At 42.5% G+C, this 23,774-nt stretch overlaps 1 protein-coding gene across 1 annotated transcript in view; it reads right to left on the bottom strand.

Moving 5' to 3' along the window:
* Positions 1-23,774, bottom strand: part of LOC310995518 (mitochondrial intermediate peptidase-like) — a 28,596-nt gene that overhangs the window by 3,770 nt on the left and 1,052 nt on the right. The window contains exons 3-18 of the mRNA XM_083984597.1: positions 23,413-23,501; positions 23,166-23,252; positions 22,968-23,031; positions 22,705-22,887; positions 21,983-22,139; positions 21,668-21,716; positions 20,840-20,900; positions 20,574-20,626; positions 18,310-18,463; positions 18,107-18,184; positions 17,424-17,631; positions 16,391-16,500; positions 16,078-16,152; positions 15,233-15,349; positions 11,238-11,359; positions 8,669-8,742 (exon numbers count right to left, since the gene is read on the bottom strand). Of these exons, the coding sequence (XP_083840723.1) occupies positions 8,669-8,742; positions 11,238-11,359; positions 15,233-15,349; positions 16,078-16,152; positions 16,391-16,500; positions 17,424-17,631; positions 18,107-18,184; positions 18,310-18,463; positions 20,574-20,626; positions 20,840-20,900; positions 21,668-21,716; positions 21,983-22,139; positions 22,705-22,887; positions 22,968-23,031; positions 23,166-23,252; positions 23,413-23,501 (1,681 nt within the window). The remainder of the gene's footprint in view (positions 1-8,668; positions 8,743-11,237; positions 11,360-15,232; positions 15,350-16,077; positions 16,153-16,390; positions 16,501-17,423; positions 17,632-18,106; positions 18,185-18,309; positions 18,464-20,573; positions 20,627-20,839; positions 20,901-21,667; positions 21,717-21,982; positions 22,140-22,704; positions 22,888-22,967; positions 23,032-23,165; positions 23,253-23,412; positions 23,502-23,774) is intronic.

Below are 23,774 nucleotides of genomic sequence, written 5' to 3' on the forward strand. Positions count from 1 at the left end.
AAGTGACCACAAACCGTTTGTTTCTACGTGCCTCCGTTCCTAAGAAAAGTCAAGCTAAACATGGCTGGGTTTCACCAAAATCCCTCCTTTTTTTCTAGAAAAGGAGATAGAGCGTCTTTTATGAAAGGTGCTCTGTTTGTGTCTGTCGCTCTTCTGACACTCGCATTTCTGGATCAAAGGGCTCGTATAAGATAAATATATACAACAATTGTTGTTCTATTCACAAAACCACCATCGGGGGCGGGGGGGGCGCCACTTAACAACAATAACACAGACGCACCGTGCCGTGTCACAGCTTCTCGCCGCGGAACGTGAGGGTCAGTCGGCCACCGCGGCTCGGGAACACCGGTCCCACCGGTGGTCGCGGTCCTTCTGTGGTTCGGGTCGGTGATGCCGGTCTGCTTTGGTCCAGAGACCATCAGATTTTACCGCAGGAGGACTTTGGGGAGGACACGGTGTTGCTCCAGATGAAGACCGGGCGGACTGTCGGCTGAGAGCTTCCTGTTTCTGCTCCGAGCTGCTCGAGCAGCAGCGCGGGTGAGAGCAGAGCAGCTGCGCTGCATCTGCATGCAGAACTCGTTTGCAGAAGCTGAGTTATGATAAAAACTTCCACATCATGAGCTGTCATGTGACTTTGATCGTCATCTATTTCAGTTCTCCTCGTCGTAGAGTCCCCAAATTTACATATAATGTGTATTAAAGTGTCTATTTTCATAATTTAAAAAAAAAGCAAAAAACGTAAAATTACGTTTTTGGCACTCAACGCATGGGAACGAAAAACGAGAAATTACGTGGTTGGCACTCAATGAGTTAACACAAAAATATCGCTTACTTCTGCCTTAAGTTATTGAATTACATCACATGAACCAAAGTGAGTGAGTGATAGAGAGAGACATTTGCGGTTAAAAAAAAATATGTCACTGCAGCTGTGGTCTTGACTGGTCTTGAGAAAATCCAAGTCCAGCTCAACCGAGACTAAGACATGTAAAAACAGACCGAGTAAAAATGTTGTTGATTCCGAAACAAGACCAAGACCTCGAAAGTGTAGTCTCAAGAGTACTACAACGCTAGGTGATGAAACCAAAACAATGAGCTGAAAGATGCTAAAATGCTTTACAGGGCTGAGGGGAACTGTTTTAATGTCACATGATGAGTCCTTAAGGGTCAGGGACCCTTTGTTGATGATTGATTATTTTGGGCCACATACTTCACTAAATACTACAAGAATATCATGTTTCCTGACTCTGCACAAACTGCTCCATCAGTCACAGAGAAGCATCATGCAGGTCAAAGAGCAGCTTCCAGCATTGAAGGGTATTCATCTCTGCTCTCTACACCAGTACGCCGCACAAAAACAACAAAGACACAGGTACACACATGCTCTGACATGACGCTTGTTTACGTATTACAGTACGTGAGCAGACAGAGCTGTGGGCTCAGCTACTCATTTGAACTCTCCACACAACGTCTGCAGCGTCACCACCAGCACTTTCTCTAATAGATGTAATTTCCTGACTGTGTATCCAAGGGAGGGGGGTGGGGGGGGGGGTCTAATGTCTGGAGCACTTGCTGCCACAGGTGAGTGAGTTAAACAAGCACAAGTTAACAGGAGAGGAGGATGAGGAGGGAGGAAAGGGAGACTGAATTTACAGATAGAAAGGGAGGTGTGATCACAATAGAGGTTAGGGCAGGAAAACAATAGCGCCCTGGCTGGTTTCTTCACCCCACCTGCTGCCTGTGGTGTCAGCTCTTGGGCCTCACGTGGCGTCTCAACAGTGGATGAGGAGAGGATCGACAATAAGCAGCGAGGAGTGAGTCTTTTCTCGACCCAGATCTCTGACAGAGTTTGAGAGGAATGCGATAACCTCAAAGTCATAACAACAGAGTGGAGGAGCATCTGATCCGAGAGGCCGTTTTTATAGATACACATGAGGAGGTGGGGCTGATCGGACAAAAACACACTGGCAGAGTGCGTTCAAGATCAGAAAGACGATGCACTGCTTCTTCAAAACTTCAAAAAAACAACAACAGGTGAATGGTGTCGTCAGAGGGCAAATGAAATATTCAGCAGCAGATCCGTCAATTGATAGAAACTCTAATTGCGGCTCTAGTTTACAATAAGGCGAACTGACCCAGCACCTCATTGATTATCAAGACATCTGGAATCCACTCGGCAGATTCACACAGGCCATCCAGCTGCTTGTGGTTTACAGCAGCACCTCATCAGTGCAGATACTGTACGTGTGTGTGTGTGTGTGTGTGTATATGCTTGATATCACAGTTACAGTGGGCAGAAGTGTACACTCACTCTTGGCTACACACAGAGGAAAACCCAGAGCCAAACTAAACATAGGCCGGGCTTTGTGTCCATTGTTGAGAGCGCCTTAGGACAGAGGCTTTGCCGTGTGAGTCATCTCGTATTTAAGAGTTTCCATTTCCACTCATAATGGCACTGACAGCCATTGAGGAACATGGCTTCTACCCATTACAGTCGTCGTCTCAGGGCCTACAGCGTTAGCCAAGTTGGCCGGCAGAGTTTGGGTAAAACAGCAGGTGTTAAAAGACACATGATGAACAAAGTATTCAGCATAACACTGGGTCTGTATTCTCAGCTGATTAGTAAAGCTCTTTTTAAAGCCCTGATTCACAGATACACACGCACAAGCCTCACCGAACCAATTGGCGATTGAGTAGCTTGCTCAAGGGTACTTCAGGAGCACTTGTTAGGGAAGGAAAGTGCACTACTCTTTCTCTATCCCCGTCCAAATTTTCCAAGCCGGTGTGGGAACATTCTAATCACAGACCCTCCTCTTCAGCTCAGCTTCCACAGCCCCTTCTTGTCTGTAATTGGTATTTTTTCTCAAACCAGACCAGAAGGATTCTTTGTGAGGAATGGAAACTTATTTTAAACTGACAGTGCACTTGAGCGTAGCTGTTGGCTCTTCTTGCCCGTTAACCTCTTACAGGAACATGTGCGCAGTATGCACAGAATAACTTGTTTATTTACTCGAAGGGTGGTGGGGCGATGGGTATCAGTCAAATGAAGACCTGTGCGGCTGGCTAACAGCTCTGAGGCCTTGGTAATGACAGCTCTGGGGACGAGTATTCAGCAGAACTGTTTCAAAATTGCTACGCAGCCTGCAGCTACTGCTGGTTAAATCTATCAGGCATCTGAGTTACCGCCTAGAAAGAGTCATGGATGCCGTCACGGATAAAGAAATTGAGAGTAAACGGACTGATGACCTACATTCTTATATTTAAAAAAAAGATATATGATGATATTGCTAATGTGATTTTTGCCTTTAACACTGCAATTAGAAAAACATTTTTTTTATTAAAGCCCCAGTATGTAACTTATTTGGCTTTTTTTTTTTTTTTAAGTATATTTTTTTTGGCATTTTTGCCTTTACTTGATAGCACAGTGAGATAGACAGGAAAGGGGGAGGCAGAGAGAGGGGGAGTGACATGCAGGAAATGTCCGCCCGACACGGGATTCGAACCGGGGACGCCTGCATTGAGGACTGTAGCCTCTACATGGGGCGGCCACCTTAACCACTGCGCCACGCACCGCCCCTTATTTGGCTTTTTATTAGCAAAAATCAAATATTGCTTTCATAAATACGTATTTCACTGAAGTCGAATCACACTCGCATACAAATGAAAGCTTTCTCGTACCTTAGAATGAGTTGTTACAAGTCTTTACAAATACATAAGTGGGCGACGCACCGAACCGAGGCGGCCATGTTGCATCGCCATTTTTTACGTTCAGTGGCAGCGTGACCGTAGGTAACCACAGAAACTCGGGGAGAAAGTTTTCGAGGTAGCGCCTGTTAAAACTGTCACCACTGTGTAGTTTGAGGAAGGACGGAGGCACTGATGTTGCATTCAGGTGCAGTCAGGCAGACGGCTGTCGGCAAACCAACTGGATGTTATTTTATTTGACGTGAGAAAGACGGTAAAATGTGTGTCAGGTAAACAATATGACATCCCCATGACAACATATTGTCATGCCTGTATTGTTTTGCCTCGTGCTGGCGGACCAGCATAGACACTTGTTTATCCTGTTACATGCAGCGTCTGTTGTCTGTCTGACGTCTGCCCAGATTTCACGTGAATGCAACATCAAGAATACGTTCAGATATGCAACCGCACCGCCAGATGGGGGTAATTCCTACACATTATACCTTTAAATACACCTATCTACCAGCAGCATAAATACATAGTTTCTGGGCTCCCCAAAATAATGAGCAGCAATCACTTCTATTTTCTACCTGGATCTTGTCATTGTAGCACTAAGCAGCACGGTTGGAGAGCGTCCTCAACCGATCCAGAGGATTAGCTGAAACTGGCTGTTTTATAAGAGCTATTGATCCCACTCCCATGGGCTTGGCCGTGTTCTGTTCTTTCATGATTTAATTAGTTGCTTTTATAGGGCCAATTACACCTACCTGCAGCTTGGAGGGAGCAGCAGTTTGTGCCACATTTGAACATTTAAAATGTGAAAAAACAAAACATGCAGCATGCAGTGACACGAGCCCCGGCCTCACCTGAACAATATGCATCCACCGGCTTGAGCTCTAAGTCACTCAATATGTGATCGCACATTTCAAAAAACAAATCTCTGTCGGATTCAGTAGCTGTTTAGCTGCTGCTCATAACCATTCCAAACATGTCAAAGTGTGAAAAGCAGTTAACTCTGTCAGACCTGCAGGCAAACCATCGGTTCACTGCCTCTGTAATTATGCCTTTGAAGTTCAGGAAGCTTTTTCTACAAACCACACTTAAGACAGGCCCAGAAAGCAAGCAGGACAAGGGTGATGACAAACATTGCACTGGGAGGCCCTTTGTGAAGTAAGTCGTGGCTTCAGAAAAAAGAATAACCAGCAGTATTGATAAGGAAAACCCAACATCAGTCAGGAGAACCAATATCCTAATGCGAGAATGTTTTCTCTTCTTACACCCTCATAAAATTAAAATATGCTATCAGGTTTATGCACCTCTATACAGCCTGCGATTCAAAGTTTGGGGTTGTGCTCAAACTAGTTCATACAACGAGTTGTCCAACCTTGTCCTGAGGCAAAAGTGTTCACATCTGTTCTCAAAAGCAGAAGACAAACAGCTCTAATGAAGTTTACCCAGGACTTAAACATGTCAACATGTCAGTGTGTTAATTCCACTGTGACATTTGCACTTCTATATATATATATACACACACACACACACACACACACACACACACACACACACACACACACACACACACACACACACACACACACACACACACACACACACACACACACACACACACACACACACACACACACACACACACACACACACACACACACACACACACACACCTTAACTTGAATAGCAGTTTTCATGTAAATGCTTTACAGAATAAAAACAATTTAAAAAAGTGGCAGATCTCCATCATCCCAAAAAAGTTGGAGCGCTGCCAAATATACCTGAAAAAATATTTCAGGACTTTAATGACTTTTTCCTTCACAGCTCTTTGGTCATCAAAAGGCAAATTGCCATCAGTAAATCAAGGATAAGACACCTTTCTCTGTGCCTGCACTGCGTGGAGCAACGAACAATCATGTCTGCTTTTAAGTAGGGGCTATAAATTGTGCATTTCGCAGCTTTGCAGCTTAGCTGTGAAGTTTGTCAAATCCTCTCGTTGAGAGTTCAAACGGAACTATATATTATTGTCACAAAAAACGCTGCGGGACTGTTACAGACCACCATGCTCTCGGGGTTTATTATAAACTATGCAAGCGGTCATAGGAACTATTGAGCCGAGCTCCCTCTCAACAAAGAACGGACAGGGTCCTGGGACGCAGCTGCACAGACCAAGTAGATCCATTTTCTGTGGTGGCTGGGGCTATGGGAACAGTCTGGGCCATGAAAGCCTTCTCTGTAGCAGGCCCCGAGGTTCAGTTCAGGCAGTCGCTCACCTTTCACTCTCTCTTTCCCTTTCTCTCTCTTTTTCTCCCCCCTCTCCCTCTCTCTCTCTCTCTCTCTCTCCTTTCCTCTTACTCGCCCACTCAGCCCTGATGCTGCGGGTCTGGATTTAATGCCCAGGTTTACATTTCAACACTGTCTTTCCTGGGAAACATCCAGTAGCGGGCATGGCAGGGAGCCATGCAGATAAAGGCTGGCCTCTGATTAGCCTTGCCAGACGTTCTCTGGTTCCTCGTGTGCCCTTGTGCCCCCTCTACCACCTCGCCGAGGCGGATAGCAGGGAAATGTTACACACCTCCATTTACAAGGGTCTTTGTTTGAAGGGATTACGTGTAATGGGTTGGATCTGGATTCAGTATCCTTCCTCTAGTCTCCTGGTCTCTTGTGGCATAAATACTCCTTTAGACATAAAAAGGGCCCTTCTTATTTGCTTCAAAATCCTTTTCCATTCCCCAATAGGAATTCAAGATGACTGCTATGAACCTCTCAACCCCACAGCGAAGAGCAGTGAAAAGCTAAATGTTTCAGCACATGCACTGATGTGGTTTTATAACTCTGACTTCGGCATTCATGATGTTAGGCTAAATTATGTGGACATATGTAGCCATCAAGATGGCAAGAAGGCTGAATGAGTCTAAATTTAAGCATTTCTGCAGATCAAGAACAGATTTTATTATGATTTAAAAAAGAGAGAGATATGTTTTTTCGATGATTATCATAAATGCAGGTGCACAGAACGAAAGTGGACACAAATGGGTATTATAGGACACAGCCAAAATGTTAGACTGGAACTAAAATCTAGCCATTTCAAGGCTCTTTTAATTTGATTTGCATTTTTGGATATAAAATGAAATTATTTGAACTAGCCACATTTCCAGTGCAGACATTTTTGCAGTCTTGTGGCTCCTACAATGACTTACGGCTGGGAAAGACAGCCGGGGCATCAACATGACCCTGATAACTATTCTGCACACAGGGCACTGGCCTATAATTAGAGCAGCATGCACTTCAAAGGGAGCCATAAAAGCAAATATTCTTAGTTCAACAACAGTTAATTGGACAGTAGATCTAATAACAAGGATCTGATCTGTTAGTGGTTGTAATTTCAGAGGCTGGGCGCAGCCCTGGTTAAAGCTGTCAGAGGGACAATCCGATGGGGCAGAAGGAGGAGGAGGAGGAGGTGACCCTGAGGGAGAGATTTACAGTACACTCCCAGTGTCACCTGATATCACTACTCCCTCTCACCTTCTCCCCTGTTGTCCTGTCCAGACATGTCACAGCGACTGCTCAAGGAGGGGAGGAGTGGAGGAAGTGACGGGAGGATGAAGTGTGGAGAGCAACAGGAGCAGTTGTTTTTTCTTCTTTTGTTTTTAACCTGTCAATCCCACGTCTTCTGCTACTGTGACATAATCTGATTATCTAAAGTTTTATCTACACTGGTTGAGTGTGGTGCAGAGAAAAGCAGAGCTGAGGAGGCTGATGGGAAAATCATTAGTTTTGCAGGGATTTGATACTTGAATTTTGACCTGGTGCTGCTGGCACTGGATGAAAAGCCAGAAGTCACAAAACCAATAGGATTCATTGTCTGGGGGACTATTAGTGTCTGTTTAAAGTTTCATGGCAATAGATCCAATTGATGATCCAAAGCTAAAGTTGTGCACCGACTGACCGACAAGGCCACGTCGTTAGCATGGCTAAAAATGTATTTGATCTCAAGTGGTTAAACACACAGTGGAATGTACCAGTCTGTGCTCCCGGCCCTGCAGAGTCAGCAGCGTTAAACACTCAGACCCATAATCATCCATGTCTGCCTTTCCCCTCTGTCTAGATTTTAGTTGAGCACAGAAAAGCAACATGATCCATGATGTCATTTAGAAACGTTTTTTTTTATATAAGCAGATCAAATAACTGAGCTCAGAAATGGGTTGGGCTCAAGCAGCACGGACACTGTGGCTGCCTCAAAGGGAGCTAACCTGACAATTTACTGTATATCCCAGCAACCTGGCTGAGTCCCTGAGTTGACAAAGCTCCTGTAAACAAAGATAAGGAGCCTTGGGAGGTGTGTTATAGCAGCAAATATGTGTGCCACCGTGGAGACTCCTGCACAGACCAGGCCAAACCACAAGAGCAACAGCTGTGAACGACTTGAATCAAAACATGACTAATAGACTCACAGCTGCTTCTGCTTGATGACAAACTCAAGTTAATACTGAGATTCCCCTCAGGTGATCTTCAACCTCAACATCAACCTTTGCAAGTGAGGTCAAGCCTCAATTACACTTCCTTTCAAAAAGCTGTGGACATGTACATGTTCCACTATTTTCTAATCTGCTTGGTCCACACTTGGAGTTGGTGCCCTTGTAGCTTTGTGGCCAAGCTTGGAGGAGTGTATCCTGTGTAATTCATCCTGTACTGTATTTGATGTATTGTGCACTGCATCAGTCTGGAGCAAATCTTCATAGCTCAGTGAGATCATGACTCTTTTGTACAAGGTCTCTGAACTAAGCTAAACTATAGTAACTGTGGACACTGCAGAGACAACGGAGGTCAATAGGGGTAATTCCTTCCTAAGACTGATGTAACCCAGAAACTTTGAGAAGGACTTGTAAGCTGTTTCATTCACTTTCATGGGCGGAAGTGGAGCGATTATTTTAACTTATAGGGAAAAAAACAAGTTTATAAGTATATAAAAAGCTACCTTCGACCATCAGCATGGGCTCCTTGGCTCCTCCATGGGCAAGCATCTCCCGACGGTAACGTTCACCCATTTCCCTGAGAAAGGCACAGACAGACAGAAGAGAGAGAGAGATTAGGTTACAGACACCTGTATTCTCCCCTGTCAGCTCCTCATACTCTGTCTACCCCTCCACCACCACCACCACGGCCACCACTTGGAGCCCAGGGCCAAGTCTCCTAAGCTGCAATCTCACAGCAGACAAGTGACAGGAAACAGAGATCTGACAGCTGCAGGTGGAACTAAAACAATCTCAAAAAGAGAAAGCAAGGAGAGGAAGACAGAGACAGCAAAAAGGAGAAGAAAAGGAATGAACAAGAGAAGAGGAAAGAAAAACCCTGCAGGGCTTGAGTCGATGGAGATACGGGAGAGAGGTTTTGTTTTTCAAAACAAGGTCTTAGTGCTTTGTCCGAGGGCAAACACTTGCGATAAGGGAGGGTCTGGCAATGTGGATGCTGGTTGTGTGTCTTGTGAACTACGGCGGCAGACACCTGCCCAGGCGGTGGGAGTTTCACGTTAATGTCAGGTTCAATGGCTGGCAGCAGAGCCCTAAACAGTATCCAGGGAGGGCGGCCTGTCAGAGAGGATCTGTCTCAACACTTTCGACACAAAGCAGGTTCACGCTCTGACTTTACAACATCTGTGTAAGTCATCATGATTACAAGTTTACAAGTACCTGAGTTGACTGAAGGTTAATTAAAAACACTTCTCTTACCACAGTGAACTTCATGACCTTTGTGATGCTTTTGTGGAGTTTGATTTGCAACTGAATATCTAATCTAAACAGTATCAATGCAGCATCAAGCTATCTGACAGAAAACATGAATCCATGCTTTCACTCATTACACAAAGTTTTCTGAACGTTGTAACGTTGTTAAAGGAATACTTCACCCAAAATCTATAATTCACCAATTTTCTACTAGGAAGGTTTTGGAGAACTTTCAGAGTCATCAAAACGCTTTTGGAGTTCCAGGGGGGGTCCGACTGGCAACAGATTTTCATATAATGGCGACAGATAGAGCTCACTTTTGAATCGTCAAAAACACACACTATGAAACATCCAAATACCTCCATACTGCTCGTCGGGACCAAGGGGGCAGTTGTGGATCTGAGAAGTGAAGCTCACTTCCGCGTTCAAAAAACTGCAATCCCCCCGGCTTCCTCTGGGGGCTGGTGTCAGAAGGGAGCATTCCCCATAGACCCCCATGTTAAAATCGCCGATTTTACATCCTCAATAAACATGTTAAAAGCCTGGTGTCAGAACGTTTTTTTTTCTCAATCGATAGTTTCTACCCCCGCACACACTCTGAGGGGGGTGAATTTTTTTTTAACTCTACCGTTTTACTGTTATTAGGTTAAAGTCTGGCCAATTAGGGCGCGGAAATGTTGAGTGACAGGTCCGAGCAGCTCCGTGGACAGCTGCTTCGAGGCCAGTGGGCGGGTTCTCGGCGGTTCTCGGCCGGCCAATCCAACATGGCGCTGTCCAGGGCCGCCATATTTGAGTCACAAAAACGACTCCCCAAAACCAATGGGTGACGTCACGGACGCTACGTCCATTCTTTTTACAGTCTATGGTCGGGACTGACCCAAGTGTCCTGAAGCCGTGTTATGAAAAAGTTGTTCTGAAAAAAATAATTTGATCTCTGTTTTTAGCCTTGTTGTAGTAGTAGCTCCCGGTGGCTCTGTGGCGAGATTTGCTGCGAGATATTCCTTCGTCATTGTAAACATGTATGATGTATGATGTAAACACAGAAGAACATCTCACAGCAAATCTCGCACATCTCGCAGAGCCACTGGGAACTACTACTACAACAAGGCTAAAAACAGAGATCAAATTAATTTTTTCCGAACAACTTTTTCATGTCACGGCTTCAGGACACTTGGGTCAGTACGGATGAGCAGTATGGAGGCATTTGGATGTTTCATAGTGTGTGTTTTGGACGATTCAAAAGTGAGCGCAATCCGCCGTCATTATCCCCCCTGGAACTTCAAAAGCGTTTTGATGACTCTGAAAGTTCTCCAAACTCTTCCTTGGTATGACGGCGAGTAGAAAATTGGTGAATTATCTATATTGGGTGAAGGATCCCTTTAATGTGTGCGTGGGAGACTCAACAGTTCCCACCAGGAGCGATCACTTGGACAGTAGCAAGGAAAAAATACCTTTAAAGAGGCAGAAACCTGAACCTGTGGTTGGACGATATATAATGTGATTCCCTCTGCTTGCACTGTGTGGTAAACCTCAGTGTTGAGGCCATGGGCCATCAAAGTAAAAGGATATTGTCAAAGAACTAGACTGTGGGGTCTGAAAACCATCCATACTCGCAAATTGACAATGGCCAATATAAACAATTGAAAAATTATTTGATAAAGTATCAACTTCACAAGCTGTTCTTCCTGTGCTTCCATTTTGAAGTAGAGGACCAAATCAGTGCAATGATCATCACTAGTTCTTCTTACAGTCTTATAGTCTAATAGTGTAACATTTGAGCTTTCCTTGTTGAGATCAATTTCTCACCTCTATCAGCTGCCTCACCTGTTTAAAGGATCCTGAACGAAGCACTGTCTCCAAACCATTGAGGCCACGGCCCGGGACATGAGGTAGGAGTAATACTTGGCTCCATAGCCAATCAGGTGGCTGAATCTCAGTTGCCATGCCTAGACCGGACAAAAGAAAAAAACAAAAAGAAGCCTCAACATCATCACCTTTGTTTGAGTGGAAAGACACAGCAGCTAAAAGTACATCCACTGGTAGTACCAAAGCAGACTGGATGTGTGAGAGAGTGGAGAAGTAAAAGCAGAATTCTGGCAACAAACTATGTTTAAGTTTTGACAAACTGAAACATGTGATGGCTTTGATGGAAACAGTGTGTGTGGTGAGTCCGCAGTGTGGCAGAGCGAAGACATCACAGCCTTAAAAGGATTTAACATCTGCGGTCGTAAAACTTGTTGAGAAAAGCTGCTCCATGAGCGTGCCTAACCCATTCCAGTAAAAAGGCCCAACGTGAGGCTGCAGATGAGGACTAAAACTCAAACTACAATTACTAAAAACTATCTCCATAATTCATCAACCTTCTTTCATGTTTTTTCTTTCAACACTCAAACTAATGTGTATATTGATAAAAAGTTGGATAAATATGGCAAACACTCTTTTCATCTTTTAAGCTGCTCCAATTGTCTTAACATTGGTGGAATAAATACAGCCCCCCCATCCAACAAACCTCTACAACAAAACATTAAATCACAACCTGCCAGCTCCTTCTTTAAAGGACAAAACATGGAAATTCCTAAATGGTGGAAAGCCTCCTTCTTTTCTCCTCTTTTCTCCCTTGTAGTTGCCCGAGGGGGCCCCCTCTCCATATCTATAAAGACAAGCTCTTTTATGATCTTTGCAAACGGGGACTCTGGGGGAATTCAGCTGGCAAACACTCAAACATTCAGCCTGCTGGAGAAGACAGCAGCTGCCATAGTTAACACAACGATAACAGACTACAGACGCCTCCTTCAAACTGCACATTAAAAAAAAAAATGATATGACTTTAATTGTGTTAATGATGTATGAGCTACTTGAAACTGAAATAATTGTCTGAATCAAAGCTTATCTAACGACAAACTTAATTATCACTTTATTAAGTTGATATGACAAGCATTCCCACAAATAGAGTTTAACTTTAGTATCAATTTGCAGTCATATCTGCATCACCCTGCAAATTCAAATTCAATATTGACTGTACATTTAGTACTCTGAGTTTAGTTTCTACAAAGTACTGAGGGAAAAATCTGCTATTTGATGCTGGGCAGGTAATGTACTGTGGGTTTCTCACTGAAAACAACTGTCCACTGCAACCGAAAACAACAACTTGACTAAAACCACCAAACCAAACCAGTAGAGATATGGAGAGGAAAACCGAAGTGCCGTAAATTTGCAGGGACCAGCAGAGTCAGGTGATTATTTTCTTTAACCCTGGCCACAATATGCAGAGTAACCTGATCCACAGTTAACATAAAAAAAATCTAACATCAATCCTGAGTTAATAATTAAATCTGATTAAGAATGAGAAATGAGAATATGTTGGAGATCCCATTTTCAAATACATTCTATGAGTAATAATATTAATGACAGCAAAAAAATAAAAGATCAAAAGTCTGTCATCAATTTTGAATTATAATAACAGGATTGTGATGTGAAATAATTTTTAGTTAGGCTACCTCTGATGTAATGAAGTTCAAATGAACCCTTGACATTATCATTGGGTAATTCCAATAAATACACCAACAAAAAAGGCCTTTAAAAAAATTATATTTCATCCACTTTTATGATAAATAAACCCCTTAATACTTATGATATGTGATTACAAAGTGTAACAATATTTAACTGCTGCTAAAACGGGGCGCTCTTCATCTTCACTGTAGGGGGAGAGAGCTCGGTGGTCTGACCTGGCCTGAGCGGAGCGACAGCGTTAAAAACACTTAAGCTCCAAAGTGTCGGCTTGACGAGACTCTTCTGGCTGTAGTGACTTTAATAAGAGTGAATAGCACTCCAGAGAGGAGTTAAGGCTCAGAAAACCACAGGATAGCTGAAGTTGTCTGCTTTGTCAGCTGAACACAGCAGTGATACACTGCCTCAGGTCATGAGGGTTAGAAGACTGTTTTAGCTGTTTAAAATCAAAGTTGCATGACAGGAAAACTGAACAATAATTGACAGATTACACTGCTTTGTGCTGTTTTTGTTCAATGTAAGCTTAATAAATGTTCAAAACCTTAGGAAAAGTCAGCCTGTAATGTGAAGACTTTGAATGCTCTGTACTTCCTTTGTGGTTATTAGCTGCTAGTATTTTGGAAAAATAAAAGCAGCCATTGAAGAGCTGTTCGCCGCTCTGCCTGAGTCACCGACAATATTCGTCACAATGTGCCACGAAAATGATTTTTTTAGACTTCCAAGCTCCTCTTTGTTTCCAATCCCTTTGCCACACATCAAATGATTAATGTCGACTTTTGTGAGAGAGAGCAAGTGGGTCACATGTCAGCGAGATATCCTTTTGATCCTTACACACAAAGGGCACAGAGTCAGCGCAGGCTTTTTACTCTGTTCCACTTGTACGTGAGACAAAAGAGACTTTTTGTTCTTTCCAAACTCAACTCGAAGTGTTTTGTACACGGCGCAAAGGTGCAACTACACATTTTCTTTTTACAGGAGAATGTGGGGAAAATATGAGGCGGGTCTTGCCTAAAAATGCTTAAAAAAGAGGAACATTATTATAAAGAGGAGCAAACACATGATCCCCAAGCATTGGGGCCAAGAATTGCAGATTAGAGAAATGTCAACACAGAGAGCAGAACATTTTGCTTTCTGCCATTTATTTCCAAATATTATCTTCATCTCAAGGGTGAGCATGTGGTCTGTGTTACTCACAGCTGATCTCCTCTCTCAGCGCACAGCGGGAACTGATAGCCCTGCTCTATAAACTATACACATGTCAGCGTCACCCCCATGTTTATAATCTGTGGCTCTCTGTAACCTATTAGCCACTCAAATGTTCACTTTTCTGTGGAAACTTTTCCTGTTCTGTGTTTCCACGAGGAGAAAGAGAGATTCAGAGAGTGAATTTTAAGAGGAGACAAGTTGAAGTAGAGTCCGTCACTGAAGGATCTAAACAAATCTGTTTTCAGTTGCGTTGATCCAGTAGATGATCCAATCCTCGATAGTCTAGCGGTGCAATCATCCGCGGTTCAAATGAGGAAAAGGATCCTGCTGTGGTTAGCTGTGCACATGGAGGTGAAGTGTCTGTTAGAGCTTTCAGTGCGGTTTGAAATGTTGAGGAGAAATAACTGCGACAGTGGGAAACTGTATAACATAAACCACAAGCTCTGGACAGGGAGCTACAAAGAGAGGCACAAGCAGAAGTGTGGGAGGACTCCTGTGAGGAGAAACGCTGGCTTGGGCACTGACGGCCGGGAGAATATACGGCAGCTCTGAAATCTCTATTCCTGATGGCACCCCACATAATTATAACCCAGAGTAAATGTGCTATGAAGACCATTTCTGGCTAAATTATGACTGTGCTTTTGATTCCCTTCTCCCTCCTGGCCTCATCCCCTCGCCCACAGCTGCAAAAGTGGGAGAAATAGAGAGATTTTTTCATTAAAGAACCAAGAGGAAGAGTTTCGAATATTTCCCCCAGGGAGAGCTCATTCAAAGTATACCTCTGCTTTGTTATTTTAGCAGGGTTTCAAAAAAAAAAAAAGAGACTTTAATCCCTTAAATGCTGCTGTGCCTGGGTAAAAGATATAAAACCACAGAGAAAGAGGAAGGAAAGAAAAGGAGAGAGGGAAATCAGAGTAGAAAGTCCTCGGTGGGTGTTGTTTCTGTGCCGCGATCACCTGGGCAGCGAGAGGAGCGTCACGCTCACATCATCAACCCTCTAAGACTGTAACAGATCTCAGGATACGATATTTAGGAGACAATCCACTCAAAAAGAAATGAACCCAATGACTGTGAGTGAGCTAGCGCAGAGACAGACAGCGGCGTACCGTGTTGGGCGTATAAGGCAAGCCGTAGAATTTCTGCTGCATCTCCTTCAGGATTTCTGTGGTGGAGCGGTTCTGAGGTTTGCCGTGGTAGATCTGGTCCAAGACTGCATAGAAAATCTGCCCAGGAGAGAGAAAAGAAACACACAGCTCCTACTGAATCAATCCTGCACATACAGCACATGCAGAAGGAAAATAACATTTGTTGAATGTGTTTGCACTTATATTGTTGTATTTAACATCCATGATGTATTACAAGAACAAACAGTTGTTGGACTTAACGAACTAACTGAGTTCAATATGCTTTTTCTTCTTCTTGTCCAACACAGGGCTTAATCCCTGTCCAGAAAAAACTCCTAAAAAGACAAATAAATATAATATCCAGATATAGTAACTGGAAAACGTTAACCTGTTAACTGAAAACATCCACTTCAGTAGCACTTCCACAAACATTAAAAAAAAACTTGTATGTGTGACCCCCTTGAACTACCAGCTGCTTTTCAGTGTTTATGAAATGTAACATTTCTACATCCTTCATCCATAAAGGACCGGAGGCTTTCCAACATGAAGGAATGTTCATTATCAAAACATTGTGTTCATAACATCGACTTCGGAGGAACCCTGAGGCTGGAGGTCAAGGATGGCTCCACTCCTTAGTGATTAGGTGTTTCTGTTATCTTTTGCACTCTCCCTATTAGCACGGACTACTGACAGCAGTGAAATACTGGTCTCACAAACCAGCTAAGTAGAGTTGTGAAAGGATCCTGCAGTTGTGTCTTCCTTATAAATTGAAGCACTGTATACTTTTGGATGATTAATGTTTGTGTGTGTGTGACTGATCACCATACCTGCAGCTGTGTGTCTGCAGCTCCACACACCTTCTTTGACTCACACAGCCGAGCCACCATGCTCTCAGGCATAGGCTGAGGAACAGTGAAACAGACAGAACAAACATGCCAATGAGTATTCAGTTAACTTTGGCTGGCAAAGTATCAGTATGTAACAAAATCTTAACTTACAACATCGCAGCTAAGATGAAAAATTAAGGTCTTTATAATGCTATAATTATGATTAATTTGACAAAAGGTCTCTGCAATCACTGAGTAATACTAGCGCAAATCTGTCTGCATACTGGTTTTTATTTGGAGGGTTTAGCTGTACCTGTCCGGTTTCATAATGGCGTGCAAACTGACTGATCACTCGATAGTCAGTTGCAAAGTACTCCATGAGAATGGAGGGGACTTCGGCAAAGTCAGTCGCACATCTGGTTCCTAGAGGAGAAATGTCAGAGCTCAGATATAAGAGGAAAAAAAACATAAAACAAAGAAAGTCTTAGTTCAGTCTTGCTGTGTGTGGGCTGATGGAGACGCAGATCTATTACCTACTCTGCGCAGCGTAACAATACAAACCTCGAGTGACTTGTGGTGCAACGATAAAACCAGGTCTCAAAAATGAACACACACACATCACTCGGACTATACACAAGGGTTTAAATGTTATATCAACTGCAATGTCAGACATGAAAAGACGTTTAGAGGAGTGAAAAATGTGGCGTTAAATTACTGGTAGTGCGCCCATTATGAGTATTTAGCTTCAATTTAGACTTAAGTAGCAGGTATAAACAGGTGTAAACATGGTGTCCACTAAAGGACACTGAGCAGCCTAAAGTTGGGTTAATGGATACTGTTATTAGTGTAAAATAAATACTTTTGGGGTGTTGAATTACCGGCAAAGGTATCCATCAACTCTATCTGGTGAGGGAGACAGTGTCAAATGACAGCTTTGGCAGGGAGTGATTCAGTCTAAACCTCTCCTCGGGGCTTACACTTAATCGGATTTACCCTCAATTTTCAATTCAACACGCTGTAATGAATAACCTATAGCTCTCTACCCGACTACATTATTCTGTGACATTTGGACACAGCACAGCCATCACTTTCAGGCAGAAATCTCGTAAAACATCAACCATCAATCACCTCCCACATTGCTGGACTGTTATTACTTCACTAAATCCTCTGACGGGTTAGACAGTTTGAATAAAACCTGCTGAGTGATACATGTGTACAGTCCTGGTCCAATTATAATGTCCTAACTTTTCAAAGTCGATGTAAATCTGTAAAAGCTTAATCTTTCAAGTTGCACATGATAACAGTATCCAGCATGCTCTGTCTGTGTGTGCTCACTCACGCCTCACCTGTGACGTGCTGGTAGCGAGTGCGCCCCAGCATGGAGTGCATGGCGTGTCCCATCTCATGGAAGAGGTTCTCCATCATACCCGGAGTGAGCAGGGTGGGGGCGCTCTTGGTGGGGTGGGGCAGACTCAGCATCAGAACCACCACCGGCAGCTGGTACTGACCCGTTTCCTGGCACCAACGGCCGCCACGGATGGTGAAGTGACAGTCCTGGGAGAGAGAGGAGGTGGTAAGGGGCCAGGGGTTTTTTCAATCCCATGATTGTTGAGATATCAAACTGTATCAGGACACAGACTTTGAAAATCAGCACCTTCTGAAGTATCTCACATGCTTACATATGAATATATATGTGTGTGTGCATTTATTTATGTGCAAACTATTTTATACCTTTTGTGTACTGAACTGATTTGCACAGAAATAAAAGAGATAATTTATGATTAATTCGATTTTTTCTCATAAGTCCAGTGCATGTAGTTTGACATTGGCCTTATCAGAGGTGTGCATTGTCTGAGTGCCTCTCTAGCTTTTTTTCCTTCTATTTTCCTGCATAAAAGTGCATAAAAGTAAACTTTATAATTATCATATTACTATTATTTTTGAAACTCTTCCAAAAAGGAATATCTAATCTTAGAAAAAAAGTGCAGATGAAATGATAAGAATGAGAAAAACAGAAACTCATGATCACCTGATGAGGTTTATCGGACCGGTGGAAAAAGTCACAGTAGATGTATCCCAGCAGTCCCTCTGTTTCATGTACGACAGCCTGCAGGTAAACACACATGCAAACAGACTTAATTGTATGTATATATATTTTTTGATCTTGGAAAACTGTCTATGTTTTAATGTTGACCATAAAATGTATGAGTGAAAAGGACGAGTCAGAGTTACCAGTTTGCGGACGTCCTCACTCCACACCTCTCCAGCGCTGGGATGCTCAGACATGAGGGAGACACCGTACAGCTGAGAGAAGAGGATGTTCAAACCCTCCATGCAGGCACCAAGAGACAGGTAGGGACTGTACAGACTGGGCTCTATGTTGTACCTGACAAAACATAAAACATTCACATATACAATATAGTTTCTACTCACTCTTTCTCTTAAAAGTTTGAGGTGTATTATCCTCCAAGCCCTGGATGACTCCAGTCTTGCACAATGAATATTATGGAGAGTAAAAAATATTCAGTGTAATCTTATATTTTCATGTGACACTAGAGAGCATCCCATCTTCTAATGCAGTGGTTCTCAAAGTGGGGTCCGGGGACCCCCTGGGGTCCTTGAGAGGATTCAAGGGGGTCCCCAACTTTTTCTCAAAATTTTACCAGTTTCTGGAAAAAATTTAATTTTTTCTACATTTTTCCCAAAATTCACACCATTGGCCCAAATTTGAACGTATATTGACTGAAAAAGGTAACATTATTCAGTCTAAAAACAAATATTTCTGTATTTAGTTTATTTCCAGATTGTGTCCAATGGGGGGGGTCCGTGGTCTAATTTGTGTCAGTTTAGGGCTCCCTGATGTAAAAAAAAAGTTTGAGAAAACCACTGTTCTAATGAACTGAGGAACATGTCTATTTTAAACTCACTGGATATAGACTGACGATTGTGACTAGTTTAAACAAATGCAAACAAACCAGAGCATTTCTCCATAATAGCAGATGCAGACATAGACGATGCAGTCATACAGACTGAAATGTTCAAAGAAAGACCAAATCCATGCAAAATTCATTTTTAAGGACTGAAAAATCCCCTGACTAAGCCACAAGTTCCTTTTCCCCAGGCCACCCGGGCCTTAAATGGATGTATTCATGCTGCTATAAGGTACTTTAGATAAAGACCACCAAACCAAAATGGTTGTTTAGCAGCACATCTAGTGTATTATCAGTGATGAATAACAGACTGCTGCCGAGCACAGCTACCAGCTCTGTTTACCACACAGACACACACCCACAGTCTGTACCTCATCCAGTATGGTTTGAACACACTCCAATTCAGATGGATACTGATGAAAATCGGAAAATCAGAGATTAAGAGAAAATGATTTGAATGAGTGACTGAGAGAAAAAGCAGGAGATAGTGACCGTTGGGTTTTGTTTGAGAGTTCAACTATTTTTGGGCCTCTGTGCGTTTGTGTGGGATTCTGTGTGTGTAGTGGAAAACAGAAGCGGCTCTTGGGGAAACTGCTTTTTAATGCAATCAGACTGCATCCTTGATTTCTTTATGGATCTCCTGCCAACTAACAAAACCCAAAACCACACACATGAGAGGACTAGAAATTTCCCCTGCTGGGGGAGTGGCAGCATGAGAGAGTGGAGGACAACATCCACCGCTCCTCAGACGCCCTGGGAACAGTCAGACACACAACCTGGTGGCTGCTTAAATCCAAATGACACATGAGGGATCTATAACATCTGCAATGAAGATTTACTTAAAACTCCTCCAGAACATTTGGCCCAATGTGTTAATGGTCTCTGGTGAGTGCTAGGAAGGAAAAGTGCAGTTCATTAAGAACGGATATCACAAAAAGTTGGAGACACTCAACAGACTGCTAAATTTAGAACATGAAGCCTGAACTTTTAAGAAGTGCTGTTTAAATGCAAAACAAGTTTTGATAACATGCCGCTCCGGTGGCCTAGGGGTTCAAATTGAGAGGGGTAAAAGAAGTCTCCTTGAGAACAATCATACGTGGCCTCAGCTGTCATCAAGTCAAATTAGGTGAAGAGCAAGTAGACCCTAGATCATCGCAGCTATGCAAGAGGAGAAACAGTTTTGCCCTAATATTATAGACACATATCAAATGTAGCAGATAAAAGCTTCAGGAGCTGCAAAATGCACTAAAACTCCAAGGCAACAAAAGACGTCAAAGACGATGAACATATAATGCAACTGCTACAAACAATGACAGAAAAACCAAAGAGTAAAGCAGGAGCTGGTGATTATATCACATTGTATTGTCTTGAATCAGAGGAGCAATATGAGAGGACACTGTGATGACTCCCATGCTTCTCCTTTAACAGCTTTTGTAAGGTGTCGACCGAGCAACAGCTTAGATGCAACAACAACTTGCACAGAGGTCTGAGAGTGACACAAAGAAACTGATCAAGAACGCCTTTATCAAATGACAGCAAGCTGAGAAAGACGGCAATAATACTCACCTCTCAGCACGCAAGACACCACTGAGGTACGGATGATCCCAGGGCATGAGCTCCTATAGGATGAGACCAGGAGCTATTTATTTACATGTGATATCAAACAACTCACTCACATTAAAACTAGCCTCATATTAAACCTTTAATCACTGAATAGCACTTACATACTGGCTAGGTGTGTAAAGTTTGAGGATACACTGTGATGCTGTGCAGTCAGAGATGAGATAATGTTCATATATACAGAGAATACGTTGTGGACAAACATCACTCACTGCGTTACGAGGGTTGAGTTTCTTCTTCATGTCCCTCATCATCTTGAAGTCTTTTGCTGTCCTGTGAGATAAAAGAAGAAAGAAAAAAAAAGAGGAGTCATGAGCTAATTGACTGGAGGCATTCATTCCAGTCTTACCTAGTTATCTCAACCCAGGGTCAAGGGGGGCCAGAACACATCCCAGCATGCATTTGGCTGAAGGCAGGGGAACACCCTGGACAGGCTGCCAGGCTAGCACGCTCACATTCATACCTGTGGTTAATTTGGAGTTCTTTGGTCCACCTGACTCACATATATTTCTGGAGTGTTTGAGGAATCCCCGGCCCACACAGTATAATTGTATAAAACAGGATGAATGCATCTTGAATGTGAATCAACAGTGGAAAATAATATGAGCTGTGAACTGTGTGAATGTATAGTTTACTGTAAAGAGAGATAGTGACATAATGGAGACTTTCACATGTCAATCATTTTTTTAAAACATCATCACAACAGTGAAACTTCATGTAAAAATTGGCTTCATTTTGGTTTTGAAGGCTCCCGTCATCTCTCACTTTGGAGGATCGGACAGATAAGATAATAATAGTTTGTTTTAAAAAGTTGGCTGTTTATTTGTTTTAGGGAAATTACTTACTCTAATGTATTTTCTCCCTCCCACTTTGGGATTTGAACACAAATTGTCCCTTTGATGTTGTTATGATTTGTTATGTGCATATTTTTGAATTAAGAATGGTAAAAAAACAAAAACAATATGAAACATATTAAAAAATGAGGTCATGACAACAGTCCCATAGAATACTATGTTTATCTTTTAAGAGAAGACCCATACCTGTCTGACAGCTTGTCTGTTAACAGCTGAAGGAAGCTCATCACCGTCTCTGTGAGAGGTAATAAAATAAAGTTTCAGCATGTAAAACCATCTCAGATTTGTTGCCAAAGGCAAAGGAAGTACAGTAAAGTAATTTCAGCAGTTTATATTGAACCTCTAGCATGAAAATTATGTGGTTTGGTTAATGATGATTACCAATTACAATTTGGCAAATACTCAAACTTGAATTAAAATGTATCTTTGCACATTCGTCGTCAAGCAGCCACACTGTTACAGCACTGACTGATAGTTACTGAAGCAGGGAGATGCACTAACCCGGTGTTTTGGCCATCGTTCCCTTCAGAGCTCTGTGACCGTACGACTCGTAGCCCACCAGTTTGGCCAGTTTGTGTCTGCATTTCAGCAGCTCTTCCAGACATCCCATCAGATCTGAATTGGGATAGAGGTAAATCCTGTAGGCAATTTCTCGCACCTACAAGTGAAAGACAAAACAAATTCATGACAAAAAACACCTTGCCCAAATTAATTTAAAAAAGGACTTATGCTTTAGCAAAAACATGTAAAAATGAAATATTGATCAACAGTTAGAAGACAGGTTGACAGATCTTTGGACGATCGGGTGTAAACAACAATTATTATTCTACTTTTAACAGCAGTGTCAAATATGTTATGATTTTTGACCTGATTGTGAAGTGTGACCTCAACTTTAATTAGACTTTCTACATTAATGAATTGCGCTGATCATGTATTTTTCTTATGATCTCATTCACATTGATAATGTATTAAACTTTAATACTGAATTTAAAGCTCCATTAATTCTCTCTACTTAGCAAATGCTAACAACAGCCATGGGACAAAACTTAATAAATAAAAACACTATGAAAGTAAAAGCACAAAAAAAGAGAACTGCTGACTAACCAGGACAGAGCATAAAGTAACTATTTTTTTCTGTGATGTGGCAAAGGCGCCACCTGCTGGAGAACAAAAATGGAGAAATATTTCAGTGACCCATTCAGTACACTCCTGTACATACATACCAAGTCATCAGCAGAGTCTGCATGCATCCCCCCAACTTGGATGAAGCTCCCTTCATTTGCAAAGTGCAGATGCAGATGTTCAGGAATTGCAGACCTCGCAATTCTGTTTGGCATGTGAGAGCCGACCAGAAACTCGTTGTTTAGATCCAACAACTTCACATGCAGAGTGACGGCCTCTTTCCTCTGCAGGGAAAGGAACAGCAAGATCAATACATACACCAATAAGCATTTCCATTTATTCTGAGATTCACCAGTGTACTCACCAGTTTGTCATCCAGATGAATTCCACTGATTTCAAAGTCGAACATGAACAACTCCGCCACTCGTCTACCGAGGCAAACAAAGGAATATTTAACCTTCTGTCACAAGTAAGAAATAAACAATAAACACTTTGTTCACAGAGCTCTCAACACCTTCTACAGGACCTCCAATAAAACAAAATGGATTAATGGTAAAATGACCTTGTGTCAGGGTCCAGCTGAGCCACAATATCCCGGTTGTCCAGCAGATTTTTTAGACTCTTGCATAACTCAACATTCGTATTCAGCCTGAAACAGACAGTTAGCAAAACTGAACATCTTTCAATTACTTTTCGAGATCTGTCTCAACTAAAACCACAGTCTTACGGTTGTAAATTGTATCATGCAACATGTTTTCTTGGTCATGGAAAACCATTAGTGAAGTTGAGATCAATTTATATCCTCTTACTTCTCCACAACTGTGCCGATCTCTATGCAGGTCTTCTCTGCAGCCTCGCGAAACGCTGGGTCTGGATGAGCTACTTTGACAAAGTCAGCCTGGATATGAGGAGAAAGATTACAATATTATCACTTGTGGCTAAATATAATAATGACATGATCACCAAGTGAACTTAGACTTTAAGATAAGATCTCCATGTAAAATAGTTCAAAATTAAGGTAAGTATCCAGCTGAGAATATGTGAGTCATTCTGCAGGTATGTACACAGCCTTGGCTACAGATCTGTCACTGCTGGAGCTGATGATAACCAACAGTGAGGATTGATATAAATAGATTTTTTGTAAGTTCATATTAAATATAATCAACACAAA

This window comes from Trachurus trachurus (genome assembly GCF_905171665.1).
Source record: "Trachurus trachurus genome assembly, chromosome: 13".
Taxonomy (NCBI): domain Eukaryota; kingdom Metazoa; phylum Chordata; class Actinopteri; order Carangiformes; family Carangidae; genus Trachurus; species Trachurus trachurus.